This window comes from Temnothorax nylanderi, unplaced genomic scaffold (assembly GCF_030848795.1).
Source record: "Temnothorax nylanderi isolate EJ_2023f unplaced genomic scaffold, tnyl_v1.0 TNYL_tig0057_pilon, whole genome shotgun sequence".
Taxonomy (NCBI): Eukaryota; Metazoa; Arthropoda; class Insecta; order Hymenoptera; family Formicidae; genus Temnothorax; species Temnothorax nylanderi.
Window position 1 is genome coordinate 179692 of NW_027249119.1, and position 20309 is coordinate 200000.

At 35.4% G+C, this 20309-nt stretch overlaps 1 protein-coding gene and 1 long non-coding RNA gene across 15 annotated transcripts; one reads left to right on the forward strand and one right to left on the reverse strand.

Annotated features, from left to right (window-relative positions):
• Window positions 1-4826: 4826 nt before the first annotated feature.
• LOC139773081 (uncharacterized) lies at window positions 4827-10857 on the reverse strand. Of its 11 annotated transcripts, none has more exons than XR_011718262.1 (9): window positions 10713-10854; window positions 10524-10607; window positions 10132-10381; window positions 9711-10058; window positions 9272-9574; window positions 8722-8918; window positions 8535-8639; window positions 8024-8228; window positions 4827-7838 (listed from the first exon to the last, which is right to left on the reverse strand). It is a non-coding gene; the product is annotated as an uncharacterized lncRNA (long non-coding RNA). The 11 variants fall into 11 exon arrangements; XR_011718260.1 differs by having other exon boundaries at window positions 10132-10387; XR_011718267.1 differs by lacking the exon at window positions 10524-10607 and having other exon boundaries at window positions 10132-10202; window positions 10713-10857.
• Window positions 10671-14488, forward strand: LOC139773079 (SCY1-like protein 2). Of its 4 annotated transcripts, XM_071707304.1 has the most exons (9): window positions 10671-10762; window positions 11195-11262; window positions 11655-11880; window positions 12024-12135; window positions 12223-12397; window positions 12478-12719; window positions 12802-13343; window positions 13438-13816; window positions 13893-14488. In XM_071707304.1, exons 7-9 carry the CDS (start codon window positions 13136-13138, stop codon window positions 14404-14406), a joined length of 1101 nt encoding a protein of 366 aa, XP_071563405.1. In that variant the 5' UTR covers window positions 10671-10762; window positions 11195-11262; window positions 11655-11880; window positions 12024-12135; window positions 12223-12397; window positions 12478-12719; window positions 12802-13135; the 3' UTR covers window positions 14407-14488. The 4 variants fall into 4 exon arrangements, with proteins under 4 accessions (XP_071563405.1, XP_071563406.1, XP_071563404.1 ...); XM_071707305.1 differs by lacking the exon at window positions 11195-11262 and having other exon boundaries at window positions 10730-10762; window positions 11726-11880; XM_071707303.1 differs by lacking the exon at window positions 10671-10762 and having other exon boundaries at window positions 10925-11262.
• The last annotated feature ends 5821 nt before the right edge of the window (window positions 14489-20309 follow it).

Genomic DNA, 20309 nt, shown 5'->3' on the forward strand with positions numbered 1-20309 from the left:
GCGGCCAGTTTTCGAGGGTTGAGCGAGATACCTCAATGCGTCTGTAGCATATGCGCTTGCCTGAATTATCTAAGCTGTACCTTAATTGACGAAATACAAATAATATTTTATTTTTTTACGACAGGGAGATTCTAATTGTACACACAAGAGCGGCTTACGTAGACTTATTTTAATTTCCGTTTCACCGTATTGTAATTAGCGATAATTATCAGCATAAGACGAGAGAGAGAGAGAGAGAGAGAGAGAGAGAGAGAGAGAGAGAGAGAGAGAGAGAGAGAATTCTTGTTCGCGCTACGTTTCGATAGGCATGCGTGGCATACGCATAGCAATTTTCCGCTCGTGGACGCTAATTATCTTGCAAGTCGTTGAAGGACAAAACCAACAGGATCTGCATATTTCTCAGCGAGCTTTCTTGGCTATGTGTAAATCTTTATGATTTGTTAATCGCACTAATATGTAATGCGCGTTATGTCGCACAATTACTTGAATTTTTTACATGACAACTTGAAAAATCCACGGGAGAAATATGTAAGACCGGGGTGATTATCTTCAAACAGCCGCGTTTCTCTCTCCCAGCCTCGTTAGTGCAGCGAATCAATTGTGTACGCTTGATATATTTATTACTTTAATTAATTGTGCAGATTAATTTGTTACCACAAATCAATGTTTTCTTTTCTCGATCCGTTGAACTCCCGAAATGCGTGTTTGCTCGAGGGGGGTCGCGGAATGCGCGCGGTACGGACGCTCTAGCGGTATTTTGGGTTTCAGTTGTCCTCTCAATCTTCATTGTGTATTGTTGCTCATGGCAAAAGAGTCCCTTTTAGGGGCCTAGGGGAGCGACAACATTATTTGGCGAGTGGCTCCGAAAATCCAGAACAGCAGTGCATCGATTGTTAAAATTGCTGCAAATATTGCCGCATGCACTTTCAACGAAGGTGCTACATATGATGATGCAAGCATTGAATATCGATGTTGGCCGAAATTGCGCTACATACTGCGAGAGCCAAGACCGAGCGCGCATCAATTTAGTTGAAATTCGAGTATAGGAGGCGACGCGCGAAGGGAGAATTGCTCGCAGACAAAAACAATCCTCTTCCCATGAAGCTGCAATTGCTGCTGAGGGTACTCTATATGGTCCTGGAATTGACGACTAGAGGTAAAGTTAAAAATTCTTTACTTAACAATAGTAGAACCATACTTGAAACTTTAAACGCGTTTTTCTCAAAACACTGTTTTCGAAGCCGGTGGACATCATATCTGGAAAACCGCTCGATGGATCGTTTTGAAATTTACACAAAATACGCTGAGAAACATTTAGAGGTCGTTGACGATCTTACTTTTTTAAAATCGATCTTTATTTTTTAATAATTACGTAAAAATGACGACATTTTATCACAGATTTTCCATACCTGAGTTTCAATTCGTTGCCATTTTGTTTAAAAAATCGATTTTAAAAATCGGCGATCGTCAACGACTCGTCTTTACTGATGTTAACTTGAATAACCTCTTTGGTTTTTTTATTTCAGATCGACCGTTTCAACTGGACAGTGTCCACCGCCGAACGTGTCGAAAAAAAACTTATCATCTGCCGGCGGCCATAACTTTTTTGTTTTTGGAAATTTTTTAATAAAAAATTTTTTTTAAAGCTCTCAAAACATATGTATCTTTAAGTACAAAAAAAATTCGTTTTATTCTCACTAATCGTTTCTGAAAAAAAAATCTGAATTTCGACCTATTTTTCGGGCCTTTAGGTGGATGTAGCCTCTTAAACAGTTTATATTTACATATTAAAACAAATGTAACAATTTATATAACAATTGCAAAACATATTGAAATAAAAGTATTTCAATTATTTAATATGTATATAATTTATAAACCCAACACCCTATATATGTATATTAATAAAAAATTAACATTTCTAGAATGTAAAAATAACATTTTTTTATATTTACATTAACAAAAATAAAATGTTACGTTAACATAAATCTTTTGTAAAAAAATAAACTTTTAACAAATAAACAGTGTAACTTTTACACATTATACCAATCAAAAGTTTGAGTTGTTACATTTGTAAAATGTAAAAAGAACATTTCTTATATGTTAATTTCAACATAAAAGTTATGTTATTTGTACACACAATTAACTTCAAATTACGATCAAAATTACATTTTTTAAATTGAAATATTAACATAGTATCAATGTTACCATTTAACACATCTATATTATATTAAATTAATACAAAAATTTGAGTGGACCGTTTGGACATGTTATTTATGTTATATTTAACACAAATTTTCCATTTTTTATTACACACCTTTGACCCGAAGAATGGTGTCACGTCCTAACGGAAGTTTTTTTAAAATGATTACTGAACAATTTGGATATAAGAACACTCGTTTATTGAAGTCTTGGATCAACATGAAAACATGTGAATGAAGCCAACAACTTATCTTTCTTTTACGATGTAGACGTTATGATGTTCTGCCACAACACATCTACAATATGCGCTTCAACATCGCTTTTCACAGTAACACCGTATAAATAACATTTTTAACAAATCTAAGAGACGGTACTCCAGAGCCTTGTTAAACTTTGAAATTCGTGACACATTAACTACCATTTATATTTCTTACGATCGTGTGTTGCTAGAATTGAAAATCAAATTCTTTCACATGTTCCGTCGTTGTTAGTCACCATCTTTTTCAAATTTAACATAAGTCAATATTCGATAGAAGGGCTGGCGAACTAGCCGGGTATTACGCAGCACTTGCTGTTAGACTTTAGACCAACGACTGGAACATACGTATTCCTGGAGAGAAATTAAGGACACTCGGATAGTCAGCGTGTTCCAGTCTTGGACGACAAAGATAGATCCTTCCTTCCTTCTACCGACTTATTGACACCACATCCAACTAATTATACAATAATGGAATCAACATTGTTGCCGATGACCATGACATATGTAAAGGATATATGAAGACATGTAACCGAGTTAAGGCCATTGCCAATCACACTCGATTATTCTTCGAGCTCAAGGAGAATAATCGACTTTAGACCAAAAATGACTAAAAATAGACGTCATTATGTCGTCTTCTGACGTCACTTTGCTACTTGGGTTATAGAGTATTATCTCAATATAGAACCCCAACGAATAATTGTAGCAAAATACCAGAATAAACAAAATTCCGCCAAGAGAGATTCAATATTAAATGAAATACAAGAGATCCGCATATTGCAAGACCGCGTAAATAGATTAGAAACGTTAAATTATGATTGTCACGAAAATCAAGTACGATGTGAACATAATAACAGCCCGTTAGATATCACATACGAACGAACGTCGAACGATATCAGAAATCAAACGGAACGGAAATTTTTTGTCGACACGTATGACACCGAGCGGGTAACGAGGCGGGAACGCCGCAGTCTAGGACTGCGATCCGATATTCATTGCCAATACTGAATATCTATAGTTTACGTCACGTATACTATAGATTTTTAGTACTGGCAGTGAATATTGGAACGCAGCCTAAGCAGCACTAAGGAGACTCGAATGTCTCACCGACAAGAGCAAATTGAATTAAACAAGTTCTACGAGGTATAGAATTTGCTGTAGGGGCCTGGAATAGTAGACTAGCAAGAAACAGCTGTAAGTTTCCAAAAATTATAACTTTTCGATATCCAAAACTTTAAATGCGTTTTTCTCAAAACCACTTTTTTCAAACTGGCTGGCGTGATAACTCAAAAACTATTCGCTCAATCGACTTGTCCTTGTGCATATAGATAAATAAATTCCCTCGTCGATAAACCTACAATTATAATATATGATTAAATTAAACAACTGTTAACTTTATATATTAGCCAATTGAGTCGAAATAAAACTTGTTATTATTGTTAATCTATATTGGCGGAACACTCTATCATTTTTGGTTTATTACACATCATCGACCTAAATAATGATGTCTAACAACGAAGGATTTTTCCATACCATTAACAATCAATTTGGAAGGAATGCGGTAACTATGTTGAAATCTTGGATTAATAACAGGAGGAAGATCTGCACAGCAAGACAGCAACTAATCTTTTTACTCCGATGTAGACGACACGACGTGCTACCTCCACACATTCTATATCTACGCTCCAACATTAATTTGAGAAGTTCCACCGCGAAACGTAATTTTATTAGTCATAAAAAGTGATATCAAAAAGCAATGTTAAATTTAGAGATCAAAGATCTGAATCATCACTTGAATTATTTGAAGTCGAAGTTTAATTACATTCACGACCGTCTCTTTCACTCTCTTACCAGAACGGATGTTGATTGAGTTTTTCGATGCTAATAGGCATAAACTGATCAGGTATAACGGTACAATTAAACAACGTTATAAAATCAATTTAATTAGCCAAATACTACTAACAATAAGACAAATATAAATCTCAAAAAATAACATTTTTAACTACATATGTTTAATTAATAATCTTCTATTTTATTTTTCTGTGATTTTTTTTTGTGATTTCAGGCAAATTTTAAGAATAAGTCATTAAAACAGATCTAAAATTAAAATAAAGCATAAAAACTTGGCTCGGTTCGCATTTTGATATATAATGTTATGATCAAAGTCCGAAATCCTAGCGCAATCCTAGGATTGACTAAATTCTGTCGAACGGCCAAGCGTCCTGGTCAATGAGCGATTTTGGGGCTCGAGTCTTGAATTCATTCGAAAGAGAAACATATGCGTAAATTCTGCTTTTACAACTTTTCTGTAAGAGCAGAATTTCTGCGCATACACAGTTGGAAAATTTGTAAGGAAAGCAATATTCGACGCTAACTGGCAATATAGATTTATTATGTTTCACGACGTTTCGACCGTAAATTTCGGTCCTTATCAAGTGTTACAGCTACATGTATCGTACAAACAATTCTAGTCCTGGCATTGTGCCAACAAGTCAAAAGTCAAGAACTAAAATTAGAATAAATTATAAAGTTAGATAAAATGCAAGTGAAAAGCAAAAAACAAAAATATATATGTATAAAAATTCTAAAATTAGAGAACTTACTAGTTGGTGCGTCATATGTAAAAGAAGTAATGTAAAAGAAAAAGCATGTCAGCAACACACGACTAACAAAAGCACACTGATCACGATCGACGTTAAGTGTTCTTTATTATTATATATCATATGTCCCGGTCAAGTTATCCGTGTCTTTTTGTAAATTGATTGTATTATTGTGTTGTTTGATGAAAAACATTTCTGCGATCTCACGTTTTCTAATTTGTTTTTCGCAACGCAATATTTCTGTTTTCGACCATTCGAATTCGTAATTGTAAGTAGTGCGGTGCTTATCTGACAACCGAATGATTGCTGACATGCTTCTTGATGTGCGCTTTATGCTCTTTGATGCGTGTCTCAAGATGTCTTTTTGTTTGGCCAATATAAGTGGCATCACAATTTGCGCAATTAATTTTGTAAATTACATTAGTTTGTTTGAAACTGTTAAGTCTATCTTTCCCCTTCTTTATGACGCAATCAAGTGCTTTAGGGACTGTATAGAGAACGTGAAGACCGCAATTTCTTAAAATGCGCAAAACTCTCTCGCTGAAACATTTAATGTAAGGAACTGTTATACAATTTTCCGGTATCTGTTCGAGTCAGATGTGTTATCGCGGTACCTAAGTACTTTCAATCTGTCCTTGATACATTTGTCGATAATATGTGGGGGATAACAATTATTTAACATAAAATATAAAAGGTTAAGGCTCTCGCATAAACAAACACGTGAAATACGGGCAAATGAGAACCGAAGCGCCGATTACAAGGCGACAATTACATAGTATATTTAAACTCCGAACACATACGTTTCGGTCCTTTGTTTGGACCTTCTTCAGTGACGCAGAAATAAAATTAATACCTAACATGCAGTTACGCCATCATTAAACAATAAAAGTCCAGCTACGCTGTCATTTCCATAAGGTCAGCATTACAAAATCCGTAGGTCAAATACAAAGGGACGATGCAATTTCCCGGGGCGACTGTTGCCTTTTAACAGTATTCCTTTTATTTTGTCGATATTACTGTCGTGAAAGCGCTTGTCGGATAAAATTGCGTGGTCGACCAAACTTGTTATGGTGTTCAATTTGTATTTCTTCGGGTGACTAGAGAAATAATTAATGTATCGACCCGAGAAGGTACACTGAGAGAACAGTATATTAATAGTTAATATACATGCTTTGTCGTTAATGTAAGAATTTTTTATGTCCGTCCCTAATAAATATTTCTTCATAATTAATATATGCTATATTGCGTATCACTGAATATAACTACATTTATCAGTATAAAAATAATATTACTGCATACCGCAGTCCGTGCTTTATTACAAAATCACGCAAATTGCTTATAAATTTGAGTATATTTACGTTTGCTTTTCAAGTATTATCCACAAAATTTTTATTATCTTTAATAATGTTAAACTTATAAGAAATTATAGTTTTACTTATACTTAAAAACTTCAAGTTTCCATTGAACTCCACATATATTCATAAACAATTTGTATACAAGTAATAATATAACATTGACTTTCTTTGTCATAAATAAATGTATGTTTGCGTAAAATATTTTATCAATTTCGACAAATAAAATAATTTATTTGAGATTATTGATTATACTTATATTAATAATTAATATAAATTTGTTAATTACAAAGACATTACATTTAATATACATACAATTTCATATAAATTGATGGTATTTTTACTATACAGTTACGTATATTATTATTAAATATTACGAATTTACATTGACATTTGTATATTTCTGACAAAGATATCAAGTCTAAACTCATGGTATATTAATAATTAAAAAAGTATTTCTCTCAGGTTTCGTGTACCAATTAGTAAGTAACGTATCACCATCTCTAATAACACTCGCATTTAAATAATTGATTGAGTTATTTTCCTCCGTCTCGTAAGTAAATTTCAGTCGGGGATGATAATTGTTAAAAACAGTTAAAATTTCATTGATTTTTGATTTAGGAATCACAGCAAAAATATCATCGACATAACGATAAAAAACCCGGACCACGAAATTTAATTGTTTCAGACAGAATGTCTCCAAGTCGTCCATTACAATGTCAGTAAGGATAGGAGAGAGAGGGGACCCCATAGGGCTACCATAAACCTGTCCATAAAATTGTCCGTTAAATTAAAAGCTCGTAGAAGATAAAATGAGGTCCAATCGCGTATAAAAATTGTTCTAAATTAAAATCTGTCTTACGGGAAATATGTTTCATCAAGAGAAACCAGCAATTCGTCAGAATTAATCTTGAAATTGCTGATCTCACAATCAGTCACGAAGGTCCAGCTATCTTTAATGTATGACTTAATTAGGTTTCGGTATGGAGTCATGTAGGATGTTGTAGAGGAAACGAGCCACATTGTAGAGAGGGCTACCCACGGCGGAGACAATGATTCGCAGTGGAAAACCGTGTTTATGTATCTTAAATAATCCGTAGCATCTCGGGAGGTTTCCGTTAGTACAATTAAGGCATTTATAAGTACGATCATCGACGATGCCATTAGTGCGGGCCATGATTTGACCAGTTCGTTAAGTTTCGTTGTTATTCGTTTAATTGGGTCATTTTTTAATTTCTTATACGTTGTTTGATCTTCAAGCAACGACGTCATCTGATCAACATATGTTTTTTTATCTATGACAATCGTTACCGGTGGTCCAGGCTTGTCCACAACTATCACTTCAATCTCAGCCGAATCCTTTTCATGCTCGTTCGACGCGGTCATGGTGTACGTGCCGCCGTCATCTCAGATGGATTTCTCGATCAGTAGCTGCGTTCGATCGCTCTTGTTTATATGTTTATATGTTGTTTATTGTTGTTTATTGTTTATATGTTTATAAACTTGCAATTCGAAATTTTATTATATTAATATATTAATCTTTGAAATGGTAATTATATTAAAAAAGCTAGAAACAATAGGATAGATAAAGTTAATATTTTATTAATAATACTCACCGAATTGATTTTTGGCAACAACAGATCGATCAGTAGTCAATGGCTCGGAGCGACCCTGAAGATTTTCCGCGGACACACAGAATTCGTACGTGGTTCCCTCAAGCAACCTTGGCACAGTCGCATGATTAAACTTGGGATTAACGTGTGTAACAGCTGGTGTCCACCGCCACCATGCGTGAGATCGCGTTTTTCGATGACGTATCCACTGTAAATAAAAAATTGCAAATAGTCGTGTCATTTTACTGCTTTTCTACATCCTTGGGCCAGAAACTTTTGGATCTTACAACGTATAATTTTTAATACGACAAATCTGCTACGTGAAATTGTAATTTAATAGTTATAATTCTAATAAGAGAAATCACAAAGAGAATTTATAAATTAAAGTAAAAATATATGGAAGATATACACAGCTAAAACTAGATTAAATAAAAATATATGTATCGCAAAAATTATTCGCGACGCGAAATTTATTTCATGGATGACGTTTTCCAAATATTAAAAATTTATTTACGTAAATTCGCTGCCTCCATTATCCTTGGGTGGCTTCCACGAAAGCGTGACGGACTGGCTGGTGATTTCCTCGTACTGTAAAGGACTTCCGGCGGTCCGGGTTTATCTAGAACGGTCATTTGGAAGCTGCCTTCATCTATGCCGCTGCTGTTCTTCAGCAATAAATGGTACAATCCCGAATCGGATACCTTAGCGTTGACGATGTGCACGATCGTGTGATAGCCGATCGATGTGATCGTCGTCCTGTCGTTGGAAGTCAATTCGTTGCTTCCTACGCTCCATGTTGCCTCCGGCGTCGGTTCGCCGACGAAGTCGATATCCACGTGGAAGATAAGTCCAGCCTTGGTACGAACGTCCTGCAAGGGCGTCTTGATCTTCAGGGCCACTAAAAAAGTTGAAGGAAATTGAATGCAACGATGTTCAACGCAAATAAATATAGTGTTGCGTCCCTGAAGTTTCGCTAATTTATATCTCCCCGTATAAGATCAACTGGATCAGGAAAAATCAATAATCTTGGTTCCCTATACTTTCCCCTCTTCTCCTTTATATGTATATAAACGCGACAATATATAGAACAAAATATATTAGAAGTTTTGAATATAAAAAATTATATAAAGCTATATAAAATATTAATTAATAAAATCTATAAAATTGGAAAATGTAATTTACTGCTTCTTATTATAATTTTTAATCAAATCGTCGCTTTCTAAACTAATACTATGGAAATTCACAACTTACTGTAACGAGGTTTGGCAGTGACGAGATCGCTGGGTTCCGACGGTTCGGATTGACCGGCGGCGTTGACAGCGATCACACGGAATTCGTATTCTTGACCTTCTGTCAGGTCCGGAACGGTCGTGCTGTTTTAACCAGCCGGCACGTGCACAGCATTCACCCAGTAAGGGCTGCCTTTCTCCTTCTTCTGAACGATATAGCCAGTGATCGGTGATCCACCATCGTTCTTCGATGCTGGCCATTGCAGATCCACGTGGTCCTTGTTCCAATTCGTGATCTGCGGCTTGCCAGGCGCGTCCGGTTCATCTAAAAATCGCAGACGTATTTATTAACAATAATATCATTGTTTCTTTTTTGTCAAATATATCTTTAGTTTTAGGGTTTTACAATGTGCACGAATTTTAAAACTTTTAAATGTCATTTTTATTTAGATTTAAAGTACCTTTTTTTATCAAGTCACTCGCCAAACTCGTTCTTCGCGATGATGCTCCTCGTGATCTCGAGCGGATCGGACTCTCCGATGTTGTTGACAGCCTTGACGCGGAATAGATATTTCTTGAGATGAATCAGACGGCTGACCTCATGGCTCAACACCATGCTCATGCCGGCATCAGACCAAGTTCCACGGGACATGTCCATCTTCTCGATGACGTAGTGCAGAATGGGACTGCCACCATCGTCGAGAGGATGCCCCCAGGTCAAATGGCAACCCTCTTTGGTGACATTGCTGACGTCCAAAGGCTTCTCCGGCGGTGCTGGTCTATCCAGGACAGTGACTCTCGCGCTGGCGCTGGAAATTTAACGTCATCGTTTGTTTAACTAATAATCATCAAGAATATAATAAAATTACATTGATAACTTGCCAAAGTTATCCGCTCGTAGGGCACGTAGCGGAAAATATTATAGGAGATACCCCCCCAAAGTCGACCCCAAGCTATCGATCAAGCCTACTTAGAACTTGATCCGTTCACTCGTTATCGAGATCTCAACATCTTGGGTACTCGCAACCCGTCGCGTCGCGTAAAAGAGTCACGGTCGGTCTCGCTCCGCGTGTACTTGGCACGAGACACTACCGTGTCTCTTGATCTTGGTTTAACTTCCTGTCATCTTTTCCTAGTTCTAAAAGTTAGAAAAAGATAGAAAGTAAGTTAAACCGAGATTAAAGTTAATCTACATTGGTAGAAATGGGCATTATGCCCATTTCTACCAATAGGCGATTTTTGGCGTGACTCTGGTATAAGCAACCAACGGGTACCTAACTGCACCAGAACCAATAGCAGCCACGGATAGCGACTTTGGTATATGTACCAAGCCATACCAAACGATCGCCAAAAATCGCCTAATGTAGATTAACTTTAATCTCGGTTTAACTTACTTTCTATCTTTTTCTAACTTTTAGAACTAGGAAAAGATGACAGGAAGTTAAACCAAGATTAAAATTAACCTGCGTTGATAGAAATGGACATAAGGGGGACAGTTAGAAAGAGATGAAGCGTGAGTTTAATCGAAGGTTACAGTTAGGCCCAGTTTCACAGTGGCCAGTTAGCTTAACTAGTAGTTAATTCTCACTCTCTGTCTCTTTCTAACCTCAAAGGTTAGAAAGAGACGGAGAGTGAGAATTAACTACTAGTTAAGCTAACTGGCCACTGTGAAACTGGGCCTTAATCGGAGATGGTGAAACCGGCTAGCGTTTTCGATTGAAGCGGATTTGATCGACCCGAGATCGATTAATGACGTCACACGTTCTGCCTCGGGTTACTAGCGATTCATCGAAATATCAACCCATGTGGTCGAACATTGATATTTCGATGAATGCGCGCGCATGTGTCGTTCAGTGTTGCTACGCGACAAGAATCATAACATTCATAACCTGTAACCTGATTCCTGTCAACTTTAAAACGTTTAATATCTCGCGTCGCGGGGCAGAGCGTCACTTTTTTCTTTCGTTTCGTGCAAAAACGCGTCGATTGAGCATAATTTCATCGATATTTGAGGTAAGGCCCCTAAACTCTAAACTAAATAATTAGTATAATTACCATTACGTACATACAATAAAACAAATTAAAGGAAACAAAGTATTAGTGAGGTTCAACTTTGTCCATATTAATTTATTTGTTTATGCGGAGTGAATCAAGAGTGTGGAGTTATGATGGTCGCGACCGCATAAACAAATAAAGTATTATGGAAAAAGTTGAATGCGACGAATACTTTGTTTGCTTTAATTTGTTTTGCACTGGTGTTCATAGCATTTGAATCAATTCGCGAACTTCACGCAGAAAACAGCAGAGAAATGAAGCCCAAAAGAATATATTTTCTTGTTTTTTTCTTTATTCATATTTATTTATATAAAATGTTTTTAAAATATATTGTTTTTATTGTTTTCTAGTGTCTGCCATTGTTTCTTCAATTGCTGAATTGAGAACGCCATACTTACTGCTGTGGAAACTCCCCTCGCAGCCCTCGCTGCGCACGCAGCTTCCTGGGTCAGCCTTCCTCTGCTAGGGTGGAGCAAGAGTTGTGTTCAGCTTTAGGTTCTAACACCTTCACATGCACGAGAAACATAAGTGAAATAAATTGGAAACCGGTTTTCCCAAGAAGAAGCCCAAATTTAGGTAATCATTCATTTCACTATTGAACTTGTTCATCTCACTTCTGTCCTCATTATATTTCCAGTTATTAACAACAGTTTTTCATGATACTACGTTAATTGTATATGTTTATATTACTTATTAATAATTCTCTTTTATGCACACAGGGACCTGAACAAGAAAATACATCTGCAAAATGGAGCAGGGCTCCTCCGCTACCTTTGAATCCACAAGTTGATACATTGACATTCCAGCAAATTGAAATTGACCATTATATAGGTAATAATATATTTTTCAAATATGTGTTAAAAGTAACAGCAACTCTGTCAATTAGAAATATACTAATATTGCAAAATTTGTATGTAGGTAAACCCCTTCCGGGAATGCCAGGCAGTAAGGTAGGACCTGTATCGATAATGAGGATGTTTGACGTTACGGAGCTAGGGAATTCCGTCTGTTGTGACACGTCCATGGCTTTTGTCCATATCTGTTTGTATCGGCTCCATCGAATTTCACGAACAATCACTGTAGGCCATTTAAAGTATGTTTATTGTAATAGAAAAATTTATTTTCTTCGCGTTAATCTGAAAAGTAATTGACATAAGAATTTTCTCAATACAGGAGGCTCTTAATCAAGCTGTGAAGAGGGATATGAAATGAAATCCAGATAACATACAAGACGCCATCCTAGCAGTCGAATTGGTCTATAAACAATCGGTGTATGGATACGGAGAAATGACAAATTGCCGTTTTTGAAAATTACAGTGACAGTCCCAAGATTGATAGCAGCTTGCAGAAGATTATTAGAACGAGATACGAGATCAGAATTATCAGTTTCTATATCGAGTGCGCTGGACGCTAAGGTAATTATTGTATTTTTTCTTTTCTTTTTTGTTACTGTAATGCCCTTTACCGCGTGAATTTAATTATAAATCTTTTCTACAGTGTGTGTGGTCTGTTGACCGCCACAGGACCCCCCTGGTTGTGGAAAAGCCCCGGTTAGGTGAAACTGAACCGGACGGGAGGCTTCGTTGTTCTGCCTGCCCTGGTTTGTTTGGCTCGTTCTTCCGTAGATGGCTGGATTCGGGATTTGTCCTCTTCTTCTGTCAGTGTGTATGCTGGTTTCAGTCGATCTATCGAGACGTTGATTGCCTTTCCTCTGACTCGTATTTTGAAGGTTTTTTCGCCTCTGTTGAGTACCTCGTATGGTCCGTCATACGGAGGTTGTAGAGCTCCGGTTGGTGTATCCTGTCGCAGGAAGACTTTTGGTGTAGTCTGTATGTCTTTGAAGATGAATGTGGCGTTGTGGCCGTGGCGTTTGAGTTTCGGACTTAGTTGTTCCATTGTCCGTCGTAGTCTGGTGATCAGGTCCTCCGTGTCTGCTTTGTTGGCTGTCTCTCATTCTTCCAAGAACTGTCCTGGCAGGCGGATATTCCTTCAGGAAGTTCCTCATTCTGGCGAACCAGCAATTTTGATGGCTATTATAGGTAATATTTTTAAGATAATTTTACATTTATTGCAGTTTGTCCAATTTTGTTCCGAAAAAAAATTGATAAAAATATATTTTTTTTATGTTGCCAGGTATTTACAGAATGTTGCTTACTCACGGTAAGCTATGTATGGGCAAAGAAATATTGCCAACGAAAGTACTACCGTTTCTGTTGCCTTTCTTCTGCATAGAACAAAATCTTAGCATGACACAATACGAGGCACTTTCCACGCTAGTCGTCGATATGATAAATCGAGTAACCAGCGAGCATCGAAAGGCATTACGACAATTGGATGCGGTGCGCCGTGAGACGCAACAACTCGATCAGGCACTTTCTCAAATGACGTCGCCCACTTTTATGCAAAACAACAGTCTAAGCGACATTAATCTATCGCCTCAAATTCTATCCCTGAACGCTAATACTAAAACAGTAAATATTGAAAATGGATTAACCATCGAAGACAAGTACAGGTTTGTCTCAGCTATTTTCAAAAATTTCATATTTTACTCGACATACTAATTGCTATTTACATTGATTTCTTTCCAGATTAATTCAACAGCAAGAAACGCATCAAAGATTGCAGTCTCAGTCTATGTTGACTCCTAAAGCTGCGCCACAACCTGTAAAGTCGCAGCCAAAGGATTTAACTGCGACTTTGTTAAAAAACAATCTAGACAAATTAAATCTGTCTATGTCAAGATCGACCATGTCACAACCGGATTACTCGGCTACTAAAAATGCATATAAATATAACGACATTGGTCTAACGCAATCACAATTTTTAACATCTCCAACGCTTAATTCGCAAACATTGAATAGGCCAATGAATTGGAATTCCAATGGAATAAACGCGCCCATGAACTGGAACTCGCCACAATCTACCTTGATGTGGAACTCTATCATTCCCCAGAATAATGTAAATTTTGCAGCACAACCAGAAGTTAAACCAAACTTAAACTTTCCTGGAACTTTGCAACTTCTTTTGTCGTCCACTAATATACAAACCAATACGAACAAACCTAATTCACCCACGCAAGATATCATGGATTTGCTTAGTTAATAGATTTAATTCTAATACAAACATTAATAAATATTTGTACAATTTATTTCTAAATAGTTCAATAAATATGCATTACACTAATTATCATAAAAAAGTAGTTTTATTTATATAAAAAAAATATATATACATATACATATATATGTGTGTCCCCTTAAAGGGATGCTGGAGCCGCAGGCGAACTCGATCAGCGTCGATAAAGAAGTGCTCACCGATTCTTACATATACATACAGAGCGCCTGCTCTAGGGCTACCCGTTATATTGATCCGTATGTTTTTGGCTGAATTCGGGGAGACGCGTAACATGTGCATATGAAATTTTCAAACACACTTTTCTCTTATACTAAAGCTCGCAGTTCATTTCTGCAAGCACAGGATTCTTCTTTATTGTATTATTGTATTTCCGAGACAGCTGCCAGGTTTTTGTGTATACGTACAGTTTCATGACGATACAGAGCGGTACGGCGGGTTGCCCATTCGAGCAGGCGCGCATGGTCGTTCACAATTGCGTTGACTTCGGTGCATCACGTATAACCACTCGCATATCTTTTTTACAATAAAATGGACTTTGTAGCGCCCGAAGTTGCAATACAATTGTGACGGATTTCCGTAGCAGTAACATTAAAACAGAAGTCGAGATGACAATACAGGTTATGAAATAAATTTTATTAAGAAAACGAAAGACATCTTCTCTCTTACGAAAAAAGTTCGTACCATAATCCATCATAATCATTATATATTATAATTTTATTACTTAAATTATTTTTTGCACACAATGTTTATGCACAGGACAAAAGTCAGCAATTAGTATATGTGTGCAAATTTAAATTATAAGTCGGCTAATAAATTTCATTCAATGTAAGTTTAAATAATGGCAGAAATCACCATTAACAAATCTTACAATATTCATTTTGTTTAATTAATAAATAATTTATCATTAAATTGATAATCAATTTAATATATCAATACTAATGAGCATTATATAATTCTTTATATAAATGATGCTGCTGCATCTTAAAAATCTTAATCTTAATCTCATAAACAAGAGGTTTATTAGTATAAAATATACATTTTAAATATGATGCTAATAAATAGTTTATATAAGGCAAATTATCATAATATTTAATGAATACTTTTCAGTAATAAATTCCTTGTAGATTTAAATGAGATTCAGTAGCATTATTTACATAAAGATGCTTATTAGCATCAGTATATTGAATTAATTATTAATGTTAATGATGAAATATTAATAATCTGAAATAAATGTTGTTAGACATAAGATCCGCTGATAATCGTTTTTATCGTTATAAATAACGATGGAAACGGTTATCAACGGATCTCGTGCCTAATAACATTTATTTCAGATTATTAATATATATATCTCCGGGCCGTGTGACGGATCAAAAGGGGAAGGAGAGAAGGATGATAGGCCTCTCCGGCAGTTCTCTCGCACCTCCGACACTCCACTAACCGAATTTAAGAATGCATCCTTACAAGAGACACACAACTCAAATGTTGCTCCCCCAAGAATTGCTCCGTCGAGAAAGATTTTGTGATTGGGTCTCAGAACAGGTAAATTATATATTGCTTCCTCATAGAGGAAGCTTTGTTTTCGTAAATTCGTATATGAACTTTTGATTGTGTATAAAGTTGGTTCTAATCAACCAAATTTAAAAGAATTATATATAAAATTGGGGTAGAAGAAACCAAAGAAAAGATTGTTTTTTGAGTTTTTTTTTCAATTTTTTCTACCCCTATTCCATATATAATTCTTTAAGTTTTGGTTGATTAGTTTTTTAGTTATATAAAAAACACAGTGTAGTGTTAAATGTTAATCCCCTTTTAAGAAGGTATGAAATCGATGTTTGAACTTTGCGAAGCTGACCGAGTGTCGAGCGTTTATTTTATAAATGACTGTATAAGTTACTGATTTCATTTAACAGTAGTACCTCATGGGTGACGAAGAAATCTATTATGATTTTACAAACGTCGGTTAACTTTAAAAAAAAAACCTAGTTTACTCATTATTCATCTCTTTCTAAGGGGGACAGTTAGAACATCTCAAGTCTCAATAATTGAGACTTCAAAAAATGATGTTTTAAAATAATAAAAAAGTGTGCAAGTAGAAACTTGCACATTGTTTCCTCATAGTTTTTATTCTATATTATTTGTTAGTTTAATACTCTACTATTATTATCTGCGTGACTGCTATGATTTCGAAGTATTTGTGAGTTTAGTTTCCTATTTCAGGAATAATATCTGAATAATGGATATTTAGATGCATCTCAGGCGTTTCGCGGCGCGCGGCCGTCGCGCGGATCGCGCCTAATATTATGGCTCTAACATCGCGCGTTATGAAACAATATTGAGATTAAATCAATAATTACTATTCTCTTCTCTCGAATAAAATAAGATTGACTTAATATCTTGAGACAAGAATATATAAATTTAAGCTTATATATTCTTGCGTTTAGACTAATCTTCACGCGACGTTATAACTTATAACGTTATAACTTCCCTTAAGAAAAAGAACTGAGCAGTTGCACCAGTAACTGATGAAGTTGAATCAGTAACTTGTGATGTTCTATCAGTGACTGAATACGAGAGTCAGTTACTGGTAATGCTTTTCAGTTGACGTCCAGTTTTAATAATCAGTTTCTACAATACTGGTTAGACACTGAGTGTTGTCATCAGTAACTGATGACTGGACCTCAGTTTTTTTTAACGGTTTGTCAGATACTGATTATATTCTTCAGTTGACACCCAGTTTTAATAATCAGTTTCTACATTACTCTAAAAACTGGTTAGACACTGAGTGTTGCCATTAGTAACTGATGACTGGTCCTCAGTTTTTTTAACGGTTTGTCAGATGCTGATTATGTTCTTCAGTTGACGCCCAGTTTTAATAATCAGTTTCTATATTAATCTAAAAAACTGGTTAGACACTGAGTGTTGCCATCAGTAACTAATGACTGGTCCTCAGTTTTTTTTAACGGTTTGTCAGATACTGATTATGTTCTTCAGGCAAGTTTATAGAACTGGTGAAAGTTCAATTGATTCAATTGATCAACCGAACAACATGGAAGTTCTATCAGTTACTGATCAATATAAAACTGAATAAAACTGGACCAATATTGACCAGTTCTTTTAACAGTAACTGGTACAACTGTTCCTTTTATCAGTAACTTGTTTCAATATACTGATCGTGCTGTCATCAGTTACAATAATCAGTTATCCACCAGTTAATGCCCAGTTTTTTTAATCAGTAACTAGTATAACTGTTTCTTTTATCAGTAACTTGTTTCAATAAACTGATCGTGCTGTCATCAGTTTCAATAATCAGTTATCCACCAGTTAGTGCCCAGTTTTTTTATCAGTTTTGACTGCATTTTTTCTTAAGGGATACTTTAATTCTGGACAAAAAATTTTTAATTCGGTGACATCAATCAAAAGATTAGTGTGTCTGAAAATTTCGCGGTAAAACAGACCTGTCTCCAGCATCCCCTTAATTGTATGCGCCCTAATCAAGGCGATTTTTGTCATCTACTTCAAGAAATGAAAGATGATCCACAAATGTTCTTCCGATATACAAGGATGACAGTTCCAATTTTCAATAAATTATTAGAAATAATGAGACCATCCTTAATTAAAAGAAGTCACCGAGCTTTGGTTCCGGAGGAACGTCTCGCTATAACACTTAGGTACGATATTTTTTCAAACTGAAGCTCATTTAATATCCGAATATAGGCCGTACTATAAAATTTTACCTTTAAATAATTTAACTGTGTTTTTAATTGTTACAACAGATATCTTGCAACGGGAGATCAGATACTATCAATTGCATGGGCTTATCGTACAACATAGCATCTGTCACTCGGTGATGGTGTTTCCGAAGAGTGCCGAACGCAACCACCTGTTAATAAAAAAATTGAAATATTATACGCGGAATCTAAAAAATTGTTTTGCAATTTCCGAAAAATTTCATATATAGTTTTTGACTTATCGAGATTATTTTTTAACCCTTTAACGGCCGACAAAATTTTACGTACTTTTAATCGATATAATTGCGGCGGCGGGGTCTCCGGCGGGGTCTGCGGCGGGGTCTCCGGCGTGGTCTCCGGCGTGGTCTCCGACGGGGTCTCCGGCGGGGTCTCCGACGTGGTCTCCGGCGGGGTCTCCGTAACCCCGGTGTTTGTCGAAAATCGTCGTCGTCGAAAACAGACATACAACCATATGCCTATCAGACATATCAATACAATGCTGGACCATACTAAATATAAGCATAGATTTATTTTGTAGGTTCCGTTGAATTCTGTAACACAAATTGTAAAACCCCACTTGTGCTACTAAGGTGACCCTTTTTCAATTCATAAAAAGGTTAAATTTAAAATGAAAAAAAGTGCGCAAATTAGAAACTTGCACATTGCTTCCTCATCATTACAGATTGCTACCATTGCTCCTATTTTATTTCGCTCATAAAGCTTCCTCTATGAGGAAGCCAAACTAATAAATACTAATAATTATGCATCAAATAAAATACAAGCTTTCTCATAAGAGGAGCTTTGTGAGCGAAATAAAATAAGAGCAATGGTAGCGATCTGTAATGATGAGGAAGCAATGTGCAAGTTTTTAATTTTTTTATTTATACATTAATTTTTTATTTATACTTTAAAATAATTTTTTAAATACCTATATAAAAATTATTGGAAATTTTTCTAATTCTATTATATTCTTCAGTCTTTTCTACTCCTATTTCATATATAATTCTTTAAAATTTGGTTGATTAGTTCTTGAGCTATAACCGTTTGAAGTTAGCAATTTTTTAATAATTCTATTATATTGTTCAGTCTTTTCTACCCCTATTTCATATAGAATTCCTTAAGATTTGGTTGATTAGTTCTTGGAATACAGACGTTTGAAATTTCGAGGATTCCGTGCAAATATAGGAGCCTTATAAAGCTGGGTCTAATCAACCAAATCTTAAAAAATAATATATGGAATAGGGATAGAAAAGACTGAAGAATGTAATAGAATTAAAAATAGACCGATATCTCAAATATTGAGAAAGCTACAGCGTAAAACACTATTTCCATAAAAATCTGGGAAAAAAATTTTTCCACCATCACAAAGCTTTCTCTATGAAAAAGCAAAAAAATAATTAAAACAAAAATTAGTAAAAACGATTGCAAAACAATAAGTTACTCACCATTCTGCGCCTTTACCTGTACGGACAGGAGTAAGCAGATGATGGCAAGCATATTGTTGTAATTCTTGAACTGTGAAACTGTGAATATAGTTACTCCAGTACTTAGTGGTAAGAATAAAATATTTTTTATTCTATTCATTTTCCACAATTTTTACGAATTGAATTTATAGTTACATGTTTTCAAGACAATCTTTTTTATTCTTACATTAATCCTATATTAGTCTAATTATTTTATATTAACGTAAATGTTAATAATTATAAATAATAATAAATTAGTAAAATAAATATTTGGAAAAGTATGAAATTTATTAAATATTAATAAATATTGAATGTATAAAATATTAATAAATAAAAAAATAAATATATATAAAATAAATAGATATATTAATAAAATAAATAAATAGTAATAACTATAAAAAAATAATTTTGGGACCAAGAATACGCGAGCACCTAATTCTTTGACGATCCTGTAACGAATTATAGAGCGCGGCGCTCGCGCTCCATGGATTAATTAATTAATTTCAACGCTATGCAGCTAGCACTAAATTCGAATCGTGATATTTTCTTAAAGTAGAATGTCTCAGGATTATTTTGGGACCATAATCACGCGAGCACCTAATTCTTTGACGATTGTGTAACGAATTATAGAGCGCTGCGCGCGCGCTCCATGAGTTAATTAATTAATTTCAACCCTATGCAG